General features: G+C 35.5%; 1 protein-coding gene across 3 annotated transcripts in view; it reads left to right on the top strand.

Annotated features, from left to right (window-relative positions):
* Positions 1-16,794, top strand: part of sirt5 (sirtuin 5) — a 17,665-nt gene extending 871 nt beyond the window's left edge. Inside the window, exons 2-11 of one of the 3 annotated variants that reach the window (XM_067417135.1) lie at positions 3,893-4,023; positions 5,185-5,310; positions 5,392-5,525; positions 7,842-7,913; positions 10,125-10,278; positions 10,474-10,561; positions 10,667-10,720; positions 14,239-14,362; positions 16,287-16,402; positions 16,589-16,794. In XM_067417135.1, the coding sequence (XP_067273236.1) occupies positions 5,211-5,310; positions 5,392-5,525; positions 7,842-7,913; positions 10,125-10,278; positions 10,474-10,561; positions 10,667-10,720; positions 14,239-14,362; positions 16,287-16,402; positions 16,589-16,661 (915 nt within the window). In that variant the 5' untranslated portion in view covers positions 3,893-4,023; positions 5,185-5,210 and the 3' untranslated portion in view covers positions 16,662-16,794. Of the gene's footprint in view, positions 1-3,892; positions 4,024-5,111; positions 5,131-5,184; positions 5,311-5,391; positions 5,526-7,841; positions 7,914-10,124; positions 10,279-10,473; positions 10,562-10,666; positions 10,721-14,238; positions 14,363-16,286; positions 16,403-16,588 lie in introns of those variants that run through there. The other 2 variants (XM_067417138.1, XM_067417137.1) reach the window with 2 other exon arrangements.
* Positions 16,795-17,521: the final 727 nt, after the last annotated feature.

Here is a 17,521-nt window from a genome sequence, read left to right as displayed (position 1 = left end):
TAAATTATTTGTAAACTGTATATTATTTATTTATAACTTATTTGTAAGTTATATATCTTATTTGGTTGTTTATATTGTTATTTTAGTATATTCTTTATGGTTACACGCATGCATTAACATATAAATAAAAGTTTAATGTTCTCAGCAAGAATGTCAAGTCTTATGATGTTATTAAAATGAATAGATTATGGGTTTACTTGATAATGAAAAGGGTTAGGGTAAAAATACCAGCATGGTTTGTATATGAATAACATGCCAAGACAAATAGTTAAATGTTATTGAGATATAAAAACCGTTTAATTAATTCTAATAAAGAAGGTGGGATTTGTATATACAACTACACACACACACACACACACACACACACACACACACACACACACACACACACACACACACACACACACACACACACACACACACACACCTTCTCTATAATTCAATTCAAGAAGCTTTATTGGCATGACAAAAAATACATTTTGTATTGCCAAGGCATTCAAACAATAGAAAAATGATTTGTAACATCTGAATATATTTAGAGATATTAGTAATAATAATAGAACTAAAATAAAAAGACATACATAGTAGGCTATGTGCAGATGGCTAGATATAGCAAAATAATACATTTTAATAAAATATTAATGATAAAATAAATAAATAATAATAACAATAAATAAAACATGTAAAACAGAAATCATGTAACAACTGAACATATACATTATATACGATGTATAATATCTCTATTTCTCTATATCTTTCAGATATAGATCAGATTCAGATTTGTTTTATTGGCATGAATGTAAATCATATAATATTGCCAAAGCTAGGAATTTATGAACATAATTAAAAATACATATATGAACATTAATCATAATAATAATATATAATATATACACATAGCCTACATACACACACACACACACACACACACACACACACACACACACACACACACTGAGCTGAGGTTACTGTGGTGGACAGTAGAGAAACACACTGAGTTCAGACGCAATACATACATTACACACGTTTCAATGCCTTGGCAATACAAAATTTATTTTTTTGTCATGCCAAAATCTTCTTGAATTGAATTATAGAGAAGCTGTGTGTGTGTGTGTGTGTGTGTGCAATGAACTATTTGTCTTGGCATGTTGTTATACAAACCATGCTGGTATTTTTTTTTTTTATTTAATTATTAAGTAAATCCATAATCTATTCATTTTAATAACATCCTAAGACTTGCTGAGAATATTAAACTTTTATTTAAATGATGCGTGTACCATAAAAGATATATATAAAATATAATTATATTAACCAAATAAGATGGAAATAACAATAGAAATAACTTACAAATAAGTAATTAAGTTAATGTATATTGTTATAAACAATTATATTAACCAAATAAGATGGAAATAACAATAGAAATAACTTACAAATAAGTAATTAAGTTAATGTATATTGTTATAAACAATATACATTAACAAAAATAATTTTAAACTATTGCATTGTACAACCCCAAATCAGAAAAAGTTGGGACAGTTTGGGAAACGCAAATAAAAAAGAAGTGATTTCTAAAATTACTTTGACTTGTATTTCATTGCAGACAATATGAACACAAAATATTTCATGTTTTGTCCGGTCAACTTCATGTCATTTGTAAATATGCATCCTTTCCTGTCATTCAGACCTGCAACACATTTCAAAAAAAGTTGGGACAGGAGCAATTTAGGGCTAGTAATGAGGTAAAAGGGTTAAATAATGATGTGATTTGAAACAGGTGATGTCAACAGGTTATTGAAATTATGATTTGGTACAAAAGCAGCATCCAAGAAAGATCTAATCCTTTAGGAGCAAAGATGGGCTGAGGATCGCCAGTTTGCCAACAAATACGTGAGAAAATTATTGAAATGTTTAAAAACAATGTTCCTCAAAGAAAGATAGGAAGAGATTTGGATATTTCACATTCAACAGTGCATAACATAATTACAAGATTCAAGGAATCTGGAGGAATTTCAGTGCGTAAAGGACAAGGCCGCAAGCCTAAGCTGACCAACCGTGATCTCTGATCCCTCAGGCGGCACTGCATCAAGAATATTCATTCATCTATAAGCGATATCACTACATGGGCTCAGGACTACTTTGGCAAACCTTTGTCAAGTACCACAATACGTAGTTACATCCACAAATGCCAGTTAAAACTGTACTGTGCCAAAAGGAAGCCTTATGTTAACAGTGTCCAGAAGCGCCGTCGACTTCTCTGGGCTCGGAGGCATCTGGGATGGACCATCATCACTTGGTGTCTTCAGTCCCTAAACGTCTTTTAAGTGTTGTGAAAAGGAAGGGCAACATTACAAAGTGGTAAATGCTTTACTGTCCCAACTTTTTTTGAAATGTGTTGCAAGTCTGAATGACAGGAAAGAATGCATATTTACAAATGACATGAAGTTGACCAGACAAAACATGAACTATTTTGTGTTCATATTGTCTGCAATGAAATACAAGTCAAAGTAATTTTAGAAATCACTTCTTTTTTATTTGCACATTCCATACTGTCCCAACTTTTTCTGATTTGGGGTTGTAACATTGCGATGTGAAAAGTCAAAAGCAGTAACCTAACCTTGTTAGGAAAGTTTTCCAAACGTTTTCCAAAAATTAACCAATTTACAATGTGTTGTGTTTGATACTATATTATCACCAGGTATAAGTAATTAACGGATGCACAGTTTTGTTTTATACATGATAGTACTTCATAAGTATAAGAAATTATAAACATTGTTATTAACATATGTTTTTTTTTATTGCGAGAAAAAACATGTAATATACAACAAATAAAACATATTAATACATATATACAACAAAATAAAATAAAAAAAGAACAATGAAACAAAAAAATGCCAGAGTGTACAAACCTTGATAAATTAATTTTAAAAAAAGTATATTAATTAAGAATATTACAAGTCTTTCTTTCTTTTTTATTCACAATATTATTCAAACTGGTGCAATAGTCCTTAGTCTCCTGAAGAAAATGAATAAAATGTGGCTTGGATCTTGACCATTTCTTTTTGTGTTCCCAAAATAATAAAAGGTTGAACAATAAAGGTGAAATTATTATTATTATTATTATTATTATTATTATTATTATTATTACATTCATTGGAATAATATACATATATCAAAATTATTTAATTTAAATATAACATTTGTTTTCCTTCTAATGAAATTTTCCACGTCCACCCAAAAAAATCTTTGTGTATATACAATAACAAAATAGATGAATAATATATAATTTTTCTATTGAACAAAAATCACATGAATAATCAATATCTAAATTAAACCTCTCTATCACACTTTTAGCTGGATATATACCATGTAAAAATTTAAATGTAACTTCTTTTACTTTATTATTTAAGCAGTATGCTTCAAAAATACACCAAGATTTATTCCAGTTTATATTTCTAAATACACTGTTCCACAATAAACTTTTATGAGTAGCTGTTTCACCTGTTATAATATCCCTAATATGTTTATTAGTAGGCCTACAACTGTGTTTCAGAATATCAATGTCTCCTAAAAACATGCTGTCTTGAACATATACTGCCTCAGGACATTGTTATTAACCGCATTTCCTGATTGCCGTAACGTCGTCAGACTTGAACGCCACTAACCAATGAGAAGAGTTGCGGGCGGGACGAGTCGTGCAGTCCCGCTCCAGGTGCAACCCCGCCTCAATCGACGTCATACTTTGGCACTAACCAATGAGACGAGTTGTGGGCGGGGGGACACGTGCAACCCCGCCCCCACATGCAACCCCGCCTCGATCTGCAGGCTGCACAACCCCTGAAAGGTGATCTAATAGTGCTAATTTGCTGTCGTATGGTTCGTGTTGTGCGTGCAGTTTTGTCTTAAAGCCGATGGCAGCGCACCCGTCTCTCATTGACCCATGACAGAAACTGAGCAGATACAGATCTCACCTTCTGCTCCACTTCTACAAAATTTGTGTGACAGAAGGCAGCGCAACATACGCAGGTGACTGTCGAGACTTTCCTTTCATTCTGTCAGACGAGAGCTGTGTGTACGTTTATGTGGCAAAGCATCAGCAAGTATTGCACACATAACGTTACTGCTGCATTGTTGTTGATGTGTGTCATTAAATGACATACCTCCTAAGTCATAATTATGAGATTAAAAAGTCAATTATGAGAATTATTTAGACTTTTTATGTCACCTTTTTGAGTTGTCATAATTATGATTTAGTATATGTCAAAATTTCATAACTATGTCATTAGTATGACTTTTTATTACATTATTACTTTTCATCTCATATCGTTGTCATCATTTTAAGATTTTATCTCATAGTTATAATTTACCAGGATTTGTTTTCTTTTGTGGTGGAAATGGGCTTCCATTTCCATGATTTCCATGAGCTATGAGTTTTATGCATACTGTTATGTAATAACTGTAACTTAACTGTAAATTATAAAACAAATTATATGGAAAGTATATGTTAAAGACGTATATAATCAGATGTATAAAAATGCTCAGATCAAGCTCAGGAACTGTATTATTGATTATAACTTTATATTTCTTTTTTTTTGTTTTATTATAAATAAATTATAATTAATTATTAACATATTGACAAGAATATAAAGGACAGTTCCTAGCAGACTTGAAATAAAAGCTTACATTGGGGTGTCAAATGTAAGTTAATTTTGATATTATCATAAAAGTAATATCTTTTGGTTTATGTAATTAGAATCAAATAAATACTTACAGGTGTTTGTTGTTTCAAATCAAAAATACTTTACCTAAAGGATGATGTCATTACATAAATATAAATGCAAGGGGTTCACAAACTTTTTCTTGCAACTGTAGTTAAATAGTTATATGTTTCTGTCATAATTTCTTTAAATCAATTTTGAAAATTGAATTAAATCTTTTATTTTGGGCCGTAATAGCATTTTTTTTTTTTCACTTTGTAAGAATATGAATGGAATAAGGATATCATTCCAGAATGTCCCAACCTGTAAAACTAGTTTTAGGACATGCCTCCTTTTCTAGTAAAAGAATAGCTACAGTACTTCTAGAAAGAGGAAGTTCTGCAATCTCATGCTCTGATTCTTTGTATGTCTACTGGTGAGTACACTGCATTTTGGGTTATTTTATATGTATACTTTTTTGGTTTTCTAGCTGTGCAGCGTGACATTTAACCTTCAATGATTGTGCGGCAGTTGGCGTGTAGGGGTTTGTCCTCTCATCTGTGTGCGGCAGTCAGACTGAACTGGACATCTCCAAAGATGGCCAGACCAAGCTCAAGTAGGACACTAGCACTATTAAGTGGAATTTTTTAGGGATGTTGTGTTAATGCCTGTGATCTAACTGTGTATTTATTTGCAGATTTGACAACATTTCGTAAGGACTTTGCTAAAGCGAAGCACATTGCTATCATTACGGGGGCTGGAGTGAGTGCAGAGAGTGGTGTACCAACCTTTAGAGGGCAGGGGGGCTACTGGAGGAAATGGCAGGCACAGGTAAGCAGTGTTGGGCATGTTACTATAAAAAAGTAATTATAGTTTCTAGTACTAGTTACTTATCACAAATAGTAATTGATTCAGTAACGGAGTTACATCATCATAAAATTAACTAATTACCAGGGAAAGTAACTACTGTGGGGACCTTTTTTGATCCTCATCAAACAGCTTATAAATCATACTAAGTGAAGTTTTTTGAAAATGTAAAAATGCAGAAAGCTTTCTGTGATGGGTAGGTTTAGTATCATTTTGTCTATGGAAAGTCCCCATAAAACATGGAAACCCAATGTTTCCACCGTTACAACGCCGTTACCATTACTCAGAAAAAAATGTGGTGTTACTATAATTATTAGTAACAGTTAACTATTATGTCTATGGAGAGTCCCCATATAACATGGAAACCCAACGTGTGTTGAATTAAATTGAATTTATTAAATGTTTAATTATGACAAATAACTTGGATGCCCCCAATATTAAATGTTAAAGGAATGATTTGGACACTAAATATAATAACGTATTATTATAAAACATTGTACATGAATCACTATTATAATGTTGCTGTGGGACAATGTGAGAGACACTTATTAAATTCAATACATTATTGTAAATATTATCAGTACTGTAGTGTAAATATAGTCAGTACTATACTACTCCTTTGGTAGTGAAACTCACATTATCACCTCACCTGGGTTCTTATTTTGTGGCGGCATGTGACGATGTGAGGTGCTTCATTAGTTTAGAATTACTTGCCACCGACGTGCACATTACATACATATTCTTACCTTTCACCTCAACGAGGGAAAAGTAGTGCTTATACTTCCAGTTTGTGAAAACTCCCTTTGAAGTCGTTGGACTTTCCATCGCTGTGTGTTTGTATGTATGTGTGTGAACTCCACCTAACCCAATCATCATCAGTTGTGGTTGTCTCCCACCCACCAATCATCATCAGTTATGTGCAGCTGCGCACACACACACACCAAACTTTGCAGGTCCGGCCTGTTCAGATGAAAACCGCTTCAGTGAGCTCAATTATAGTAACGTCACATTTTTTTTCCTCAGTTATGGTAACAGCGTTGTAACGGGGGAAACAGTAATTCGTATGAATACTTGTTACTGAAAAAACGAATTCCGTTAGTGACGCAGTTTATCTATAACGCCGTTATTCCCATCACTGCAGGTAACACACACGTTGGGTTTCCATGTAATATGGGGACTTTCCATAGACATAATAGTTAACTGTTACTAATAATTATAGTAACACCAAATTTCTTTCTGAGTAATGGTAACGGCGTTGTAACGGTGGAAACATTGGGTTTCCATGTTTTATGGGGACTTTCCATAGACATAATGATACTAAACCTACCCATCACAGAAAGCTTTCTGCATTTTTACATTTTCAAAAAACTTCACTTAGTATGATTTATAAGCTGTTTGATGAGGATCAAAAAAGGTCCCCACAAGGACAAGGATTTCAGATATTTATATATTTTTGTGAAAACCTGAACCGCACAAAAATGCATCTCACACACACAAAAGGTTTGCAATGTGCATCTGTAGACAATGTACGAAAAAAGGTTAAATACATTAAACATATTTTATTAATCTAAGTGCACAAATTTGAAGGCCCTAAAAAGACATTTTCCAAAAAATGTAAATAATTCATTATAATCTGTAGTGTATGTCCCTGAGGCTTCAGTAACAGTGCGGGTACAATGAGTAACCAAGCTCTACTATTTTACAAAAAATAAGCCTAAGGTACGCACTTCTCAGTGAAGATTTTAAAGTCTTTCTTGCTGTGTATAACGCCTCACAGGCTTCCTTTAACAGGGCACATAAACAGAAACATACTGTAGTCACAACACATGTACAAAAGGTTTGCAATGTGCATCTGTAGACAATGTACGAAAAAAGGTTAAATACATTAAACATATTTTATTAATCTAAGTGCACAAATTTGAAGGCCCTAAAAAGACATTTTCCAAAAAATGTAAATAATTCATTATAATCTGTAGTGTATGTCCCTGAGGCTTCAGTAACAGTGCGGGTACAATGAGTAACCAAGCTCTACTATTTTACAAAAAATAAGCCTAAGGTACGCACTTCTCAGTGAAGATTTTAAAGTCTTTCTTGCTGTGTATAACGCCTCACAGGCTTCCTTTAACAGGGCACATAAACAGAAACATACTGTAGTCACAACACATGTACGCATGTTAACATTAATAATAATATACATTTATTTGTGGAATATGTAACCTTTTTTTTGGTATTGCTTTAAAACGACCATCTCTTGATCTTTCAACTCTCGTTGTCTTTCAGGATTTGGCAACCCCTGAAGCTTTCTCCCGAGATCCTTCTTTAGTATGGGAATTTTACCATTACAGGCGTGAGGTGGGTCAGACACATTGCTGACTAAATGGCTACCTATATCATAATGGAATTTTTTTCCTTACAGTGATCAATTCAAAATAGTATTCATCCATTTGATAATGAGGTAAAATATAAATATTTGGATTAGGTTAATTCTTAACCCTTGTCCTTCCATCGGGTCATTTTGACCCAAAACGTATAAAATAAAGTAAATAAATAATAAAAAAAAATTAGAGTAGTCCAAGACCCTATGACTTTTGACTTGAACCACCAATGCACACAAAAAAATAACCGGTCAATTTGACCCCTATAGAAATGAATAGACTGCGAGGAATGCTTTAATACACAGAAAAACCCCTAAATTCTCAAAATTCAAACTAAAAATGCTAAAACTTCACCCAAAAATTATTTTATAATGTCTACATGTGTATCTGAATGCATTCTGAGACATGACAAGATCCAGCGAAACAGCTTATTTGCTCCACATAGAGCTATAGGGTCATCTAGTGGCAAGAGTCATGAAATATCATGTTATATTATTATTTTTCCACAAGAGGTCGGCAAAGACACACAATGTAAGGTATTTTTACCTAAATTAAAAGCGGTATACATGAAATTGTGAGTTATTTTGAATTCCATTTGAAAGAATGGGATTTTTGGGGATATTGTGTTAATGCCTTTGAACTAACTGTGTATCTATTTGCAGATTTGGCAACATTTCGTAAGGACTTTGCTAGAGCTAAACACATTTCTATCATTACAGGGGCTGGACTGAGTGCAAAGAGTGGCATAACAATATAATGTGCTTAAATGACTATTTATTTATTATTTATTGGTGAAATCTATTAATTTAAATGTAAATAAAATAAAAATAATACAACATCTCCACACACAAAAAAAATATTAAAAATATTATCAAAATTAAATGATATTAACTTTCTGGACAAAACATTTTAGGGCTTTGGGCTAGGGCTGGGCGATATGGAACAAAAAATATATCTCGATATATTTTGCTATATCTCGATATACAATATATATCTCGATATCTTGGATCAGGAAAAATAACCCCCTAAAAACTACAGCAAAAACAAATATGCCAAATACCACAAATTCTTTTTTTTTTATTGAAGTGCAAAGAGGTAGTCAGTTCATGTAGGAACAAAGTGCTATTGCGACATTTAAAAAAAAACACTCCCTGATTACATAAATAATAATAATTTACCTGTAAAAGAAAATAAATAATACATATAGCCTTTTCATTCATTTCATGCTTTCAAAAGATGAATCAAAGACTCCTTTTTTTACACTTAAAGTAAACAGTAAGCATTCTGCAGAAAGATGGGGGCATGACTAAGATATTAATAAACTGATTTTGTCATAACACCACTTCCTGTTAAATTTGTATCAAAATTCAAATAGTAGATGTCGCGCTCTTTACTAAAGCGTGACTGAGCGCCTCATCATGCGGATCATGTAGGCTACACGAGCCGATATTCACTTCTTTTCCAGTTACAGAACGAAATATGAATGTCAGAAGGTAGGCTATATGATAGGCTACAGTACAACTTACAGAAGAGCACTGTGTCTCATAGGACACCCGGGTCTCGTATTTCCCTCTTGGTTAAAACATGAATAGACCTATTCATCATAATCCCGTGATAAAGCTGACAAAATAATAATAATAAGGATATTGCAATAATTTGTAAATGTTTTCAAATGATATGCGATCATTTTGACATTTTAACCGAAAACCATGCGATCAGTTAGAGACAAATCATAAACTGACATGATTGCGACTGCGAGTGCGTCTCGCACCAATAGTGTCAATCACCTGACTGTGGGTGAAACTTGAATTTGAACTATGATGAACAATAATATTTTTTTATGAATTTTAGCAAGCAGTTGTGTTAGAAGGAAAATCATGGTCTCTAAACTGAGTTTTGCAATTTGTTTCGGTATTAGTAGTGTACACCACACCAAAACTCTGTTTTAGGTACCAATACCAGTGAACATCATCAGTTTTCCAACTTTTTTTTGTGTGTAAGGTTAAATATTAATACACATTAATTAATTGATTATATTATAATACAGTCACTTTTTTGTGTAATACTTTCAACATGACAAGTCATTAAATAACGACATTTACACACTGAAGCTGCAATTAAATAGCTAATAATTATCATGATATAAAAGTTAGCGTTTGTTTACATTCCATTAACATATCACATGCAGGTAATGCGCAGTAAGATGCCGAACCCAGCACACCTGGCTATAGCGGAGTGTGAGTCCCGTCTCAGCCAGCAGGGGCGCTCTGTTGTGATCATCACTCAGAACATCGATGAACTGCACCATCGTGCTGGTTCCAAACACGTCTATGAGATCCACGGTGAGACAACCGCTACTTAAACCAGGACTAGATCATGGCACTGTTATAGTACATTTATTATTGGCTTAAATCTGTTTAACAGAACGGAAAACGATTGGTCATCTATTTGGTGGGTCCCTATCCCATCTTTCTTTCCATACAATCAATCCTTCTCTTCAACCGAACTCTCTCTGTCTTTTGTCTAACTCTCTCTAGGTAGTCTATTTAAAACACGCTGCATGAGCTGTGGAGAAGTCAAAGCCAACCACGAGAGTCCAATCTGTCCTGCTCTGGAGGGGAAAGGGTAAAAGCTCATGCAAACACACCATTCTTTAATCAAATATTTAAACCACAAGAGACTGCACTCTCTTTATATGCTTATTATTGTCTTTCTATTTTCAATCCTCAGAGAGCCTGACCCCAATGCCAAGGATGCCAGAATACCAGTTGAGCACCTACCCAGGTTTGTGAGTGTTTGTTGTTAAAGGTAGGGTAGGCAATATCAAAGAGACTAGCATTAAAAAGCTAGCTTAGAAAGTTTAGTGGGTATGCACTGATGTCACTTTTCCGTGCAAACATGCTAAGGAGACTGCCGCATGACTGGATTTGATAGGGGAAACTGCAAAAACAAATGACTATCAGTTTAAACTAAAGGTTGGACTAGATATACAGGTGCTGGTCATATAATTAGAATGTCTTCAAAAACTTTGTTTATTTCACTAATTCTATTTAAAAAGTGAAACTTGTATATTATATCCATTCATTACACAGACTGATATATTTCAAATGTTTATTTCTTTTAATTTTGATGATTATAACTGATAACTAAGGAATATCCCAAATTCAGTATCTCAGAAAATGTGCATATTGTGAAAAGGTTCAATATTGAAGACACCTGCCACACTCTAATCAGAGAATAAACTCAAAACACCTGCAAATGCCTTTAAATGGTCTCTCAACTGTTGTTTCATTCAGCGTGATTCCGCCTTAAAGGGGGGGGGGGTGAAATGCTGTTTCATGCATACTGAGCTTTTTACACTGTTAAAGACTTGGATTCCCATCCTAAACATAGACAAAGTTTCAAAAACTAATGTTGGACGTTTGATGGAGTATTTCTGTGTCAAAAATACTCCTTCTGGTTTCTCACAAGTTTCGGAGAGTTTTTTCTGAATATGGGTCGGCTTGACGTTAATAGAGCGGAAGGTCCTTGTATGGGCCGTACGGGCTCTTCTCCCGGAAGGGTGCGCGCGTGTGACTAGAGCAAGAGAGAGGAAATGCACGCCCATAAACACTCGCTCAGGTGCAGATCTAGTCGTCGTTATAGTCCGTGCCGCGCTCCATTTTATTCCTATGGGTGACATCACGTGACTTCAACGCTTCAGCACAGCATTCCGGGAAGGCAGCGCTGCATTTGAACCGATTTGAACGCAGAAATGAAGGGAAGCTTCACAACATCGCTTCAGTCGCATCACAAAGTGGATCTCTACAGTGACTGCTGTCAGGACTTCACCAAATCATACCAAAGAAGTGTGTTTTTGACGGAGCGGTCCCAGCGATAAAGGTCCGGTCCTGCTTTGGAAGCAGCCGGTGAGTAAAACTGCTTCAAATGTCTAAATGTCTGCTGGCTATCGTCGCATGAGTAAACATCAGTAAACGACACGATAGCGTGCTTCGTCATTCAAATGCGCTAACGGACTCCATTGTTGTTCTATGTATAACGTTACACTAGTCTGACGTGCAAAACCGTTTTGCTTGCTACTGCTAAGGTTTAGTCACATACAATAGTCCATAAACCGAATCATGTCCTCATAAACTGCGATTAAAGACACACAAATGTTGACAGGCCACTAAATACGGTACATACCACAGAGACGGACGTCCTGCTGTTGCTGTTTCTCCTGTTCAATTTATTTCAGCCTCCGAATGATTTTGGATCATATATCTATTAGCTGAGATGGATAGCCATGGGTTTCTCCACGCTTGAGGACGTCACCGCTTTGCGCGCTCGTCATTCTTTAGCTCCGCCCACACGATACGCCTCCAGGCGCTCGGTTTTTTCCAGAAAGACTCGGTACAGCCCATATTTCTTTTATAAATATGATAAAACTAAAGACTTTTTGGAGATATGAAGGATGCAATACTACTCTATAGGTACTCAAGATTGACATGAGATTGACTGAAACTGAATGTTTCACCCCCCCTTTAACTAACTCTAAGTTAATCGATAAAGAATTGTATTTGAATTTTAATTTTGTGATACGATGGTCTTGCCATTTCATTTAGCTGCTGGTTGTAGGCTGAAATTACAGTGGGACAAAAAAGTATTTAGTCAGCCACCAATTGTTCAAGTTCTCCCACTTAAAAAGATGAGAGAGGCCTGTTATTTTCATCATAGGTACACTTCAACTATGAGAGATAGAATGAAAAAAAAATCCAGAAAATCACATTGTCTGATTTTTAAAGATTTTATTTGCAAGTTATGGTGGAAAATAAGTATTTGGTCACCTAAAAATGCAAGATTTCTGTACTGGCTCTCACAGACCTGTAACTTCTTTAAGAAGCTCCTCTGTCCTCCACTCGTTACCTGTATTAATGGCACATGTTTGAATTGTTATCAGTATAAAAGACACCTGTCCACAACCTCAAACAGTCAGACTCCTAACTCCACCATGGTCAAGACCAAAGAGCAGTCAAAGGACACCACAAACAAAATTGTAGACCTGCAACAGGATGGGAAGACTGAATCTGCAATAGGTAAGCAGCTTGGTGTAAAGAAATCAACTGCGGGAGCAATTATTAGAAAATGGAAGACGTACGCAAGATCTCACCCCGTGGGGTCAAAATGATCACAAGAGCCAGAACCACACGAGGGGCCTAGTGAATGACCTGTAGAGAGCTGGGACCAAAGTAACAAAGGCTACCATCAGTAACACACTACGCCGACAGGGACACAAATCCTGCAGTGCCAGACGCGTCTCCCTGCTTAAGCCAGTACATGTCCGGGCCCGTCTGAAGATTTCTAGAGAATGTTTGGATGATCCAAAAGAGGATTGGGAGAATGTCATATGGTCAGATGAAACCAAAATAGGCCTTTTTGGAAAAAGAGGAGGAGAAAGAATGCTGAGTTGCACCATATCTACTGTGAAGCCAGGGGGTTGGAAACATCATGCTTTGGGGCTGATTTACTGCAATGGGAACAGGACGTGTAAAAAGAACCGTGTAAAGGAAAGAATGGATGGGGCCATGTATTGTGAGATTTTGAGTAAAAAATGGTCCTGGTGTCTCCAGATCTCAACCCCATAGAAAATCTGTGGAGGGAATATCAGTGTTGCCCAGCAACAGCGTTAAAACATCACTGATGAACTTTTAATAATTTGTTCTAACTAATTAATAATCTGTTAATTAGTTTAGTGCATGTTGCATTAACTCTTAGACTGCTTCCACCAAAAACATCACATGATCCTGCCTACAAAGCAGAAATTATGCCTTAAGTTTGCCTCTAGTTTGCTTTACTGTATACATACTGTAAGGCTGTTAAATGGGTGGGGGGAGAGAGAGAGAGAGAGAGAGAGAGAGAGAGAGAGAGAGAGAGAGAGAGAGAGAGAGAGAGAGAGAGAGAGAGAGAGAGAGAGAGAGAGAGAGAGAGAGAGAGAGAGAGAGAGAGAGAGAGAGAGAGAGAGAGAGAGAGAGAGAGAGAGAGAGAGAGAGAGAGAGAGAGAGAGAGAGAGAGAGAGAGAGAGAGAGAGAGAGAGAATACGAAAGTTGTGTAATACGAAATTAGGACTGTTTTGGTGCAAGAAACCTCAACAAACATAATAGACTTCAGGGGTAAATTAATAAAAGATCTAAAGATCACTATGTAAATCATTTAATCAAGGTTACTAACACTAACACTTTTTCACCTAAAGTGGGCAGCAGATATTTATATATCTAAAGCTACACATTTGAAGATGTTAGTTTTACATTTTGTGTTTGTACTAGGTGTGAAAGAGAGGGCTGCAACGGCTTGCTGAGGCCTCATGTGGTTTGGTTCGGAGAGACTTTAGATTCAGATATTCTAACCGCTGTGGAGCAGGAGCTGGAAAAGTGTGATCTCTGTTTAGTGGTGAGTGATCAAACATGAATGCATAAAACCTAGCCGGGTAGCTGCAAACCTAGAAAGCATTTTTGAGCATCAAGCATTTTTGAGCATCAAGACTACGGCAGAAGTTTAATGTTAAACATTATTTTGCCTTCTAAAAATTTATTTCAAAGAAATCCAAGATTAGCATCATATCACATGCATTTTAAGCACTGAGTTGTTAGCTTAGCAACGGGCAAACATTAGACTTCACTGCAATCAATTAGTGGAGATCAGTTATAGTCAGAAATTATGTTAGGCTTCATGTGTCTTCAGTATGCAAAAATAGCTCAATTTGAAAGAAAAGATAACATCCAGTGAGTCATATGTCGATTTAGTTAACTTATTTCAGTAACATGAGTGAAAATGAATCATTTAAAGATGCAGTTCAAATGAGTCATTTGTAAATCAAACTTTACTTGCTTTGTATATTTTCATTTTGGGTAAAAGTTATGTTTTTAATACTTTTAGTGCAGGAACAACCTAAATAGAAATTATACTTTTAAATTGTATACTGGTTAACATTGGTTAATCGTTTTAAACAGTATATATCTCCCACTTCTGTTTGCGAGATGCTGTGATTAGTTAGAATGCTGCCTAAAAAGGTAGTAGGGCTGCACGATAATGGAAAAAAACTTGCATTGCAATATTATTTTCTGCGATTTATATATTGCGATTATAAAAACTATTTTACCAGATGATTTGAACAGCTCTATTTGAAAATAATAAAAAAAATCTAGAATAATTAGGGTGATTATGTAGGGGAGTGAATCTGCATAGGAAATAATCAACAGATTACAATTAAGATAAATACAAAAGAAGAAAGGTACAGTTGAAATAAGCAGTGCTTTATGTTTTTTGGTAAATCTAACAGTGTTCAGGTAAAGAAATTGAATGTTCAAATGTAAAATAACAACCTTTACTGTATAAATGAAATATAACTAATGTTATTAATTTAAAGGTGCACTATGTAGTATTTTTACAGTTAAATATCCAAAAAACACTAGGCCAGTGTTATATATTTTGTTCAGTTGAGTTCTTACAATATCCCAAATGTTTCCAACTATTTGTAAATTGTGAGAAAATTGCTATTTTAACCAATGACCCGGGATGTCTCAGCATAGCGTCTGAAGGAGTCACCTGTCAATTGCATCATATCTGCGTTACCCTCAGTTTCTGGTTTTATTTGGTAGAAGTGCTTTTCTCTTAGCAGTGTGAACAAGTGCAACAGCAGATGGTGAGCGAATGCACAGAGTAATGTCATAACATCATTTTAAACACACTTAAACGTATCTAATATGATAAACAGACCTCCATTACCTCATACTCATGGCTGGAAAAGCGGAAATGGCGCCGGCGACTGTGTCCCGTCCCGTCATAATAAAAGTCTCGCTGCTCGCGAGGCGTGTTTGCGTAACAACCGCTTCAGCGCCCTTGCTCAGCTCCACAACACTCGATCCTGCTCTGCTTCATACTACAGTAATGTTAATAACCTCATCCATGAACATGATTTCTGCCCGAGTCCTATTTTCCACCGGCTGTGAGGTGAAGACCACGTCCCAAGATACTGCGCTCAAACTTGCCGTCATCAAACTACACCTTTGTTTTGAATAGGCGCCATCTAGCAGACGGAAAATTGCATAGTGCACCTTTAACGGAGGGTCTATTCACACTAAGAGCAAATAGCGTGCCTTGTTGGCAAGTGCTTTTTTGCACTAGGGATGCCTGGTTGTGCCAAACAATAATAAAAAAAAAAAAAACCTGAATTATTATATAATTCAACATCCTCAGTGGCACAATCAGTAAAGCGTATATGGCTCTTCTTTCTTTTCTCATTACAAATCACATCGGAAAGGCATTTATTTTCAATAAAAATTGTCACTAAGTCACTATGTTTTCCTGTCTCCAGGTGGGCACCTCCTCCATAGTTTACCCAGCGGCCATGTTCGCTCCTCAGGTGGCGGGTAGAGGAGTGCCTGTAGCGGAATTCAATATGGAGAGCACACCTGCTACTAAGCGTTTTAAGTAAGACATACAAATAGACATAGAGATGCCTCCATTTAAGAGGAAAAAGGCATAGCCACTCCAGCGATCACATGCGCACGGACACATCTTTTACTGTCACATTTGAGCAAACACTGAACCATAGATTTCATAAAACAAATTGAACACCTGCGTTCGGTTTATTCGAGATGTGTTTCTCACCAACAGATATCACTTTGAGGGTCCTTGTGGCGCCACACTGCCTCCCGCCCTGGAACGACACGAGAGCGAGGCCGTTTAAGGAGAAAGAAGGCATGACCCCTCCATTCACGCCCAATTCATTTAGCGCTTTAATTGAGAGCATGTGAACAGGCACTGAGATTACACACATTTACAGCAAAATTTAGCTGAAATTAAATAAAATGTCAAAAATGTCTTTGCTTGACCTTTGTGTCAGCATTTTGTGAAAGTTGTGTTAGTAGATTTTATGAGTAGGTTATTAGTAGATTTGTTCTAGTTAAATAACTTCTAGGTAGATAATTTGCGTGTTCCCACAGTAATGGAAAACCTGGAAAAAAAACCAGATAATTTTATAATTGTAATTTCCAGTCATGGAAAAATCATGGAAATTGATAGTTTTGAAAACTTATTTTTGACATAATCCGCTGTAAAATATGGAATAATCTAGAACTAACTGGTTGAAATGTTTTGAGAACCCTGAATGTAGGACTGGTGACCAGTAAAATGCATTTATTTTAAATTAAATGACCATAAAATAAAGTGTTCAAGGGCACATGAGCCTGATGATGATGATTATGATTTTTCAGGGGGGAAAATCGGATTTTGTAATTTAATGTTATTTTTTTTTTAAAAGCTCTAGATTTGCTGGATTAGTTTATAGGCCTGCACAATTTGGTCAATTGAATTTATCATTGTATATAATATAATAATATATATATTTTTGGTTATAATTAAATAAATTAGAATATTTCATTTTAACCTGATGATATTATTTTGAAATTATTATTATTACTAATTATTACACAGCTCTGTGGAATACTTGATTCTGATTGGTCAATCACACATTCCAGCGGTATGTTATTCCCAGATAACAACCGCCAAAGTGAACACACCGCTCATCCGGGTACTACGAGTTATCTT

This window comes from Pseudorasbora parva, chromosome 15 (assembly GCF_024679245.1).
Source record: "Pseudorasbora parva isolate DD20220531a chromosome 15, ASM2467924v1, whole genome shotgun sequence".
Taxonomy (NCBI): Eukaryota; Metazoa; Chordata; class Actinopteri; order Cypriniformes; family Gobionidae; genus Pseudorasbora; species Pseudorasbora parva.
The sequence above is the reverse complement of the archived record's forward strand: the minus strand, read 5'-3'. Positions and strand labels throughout refer to the sequence as shown.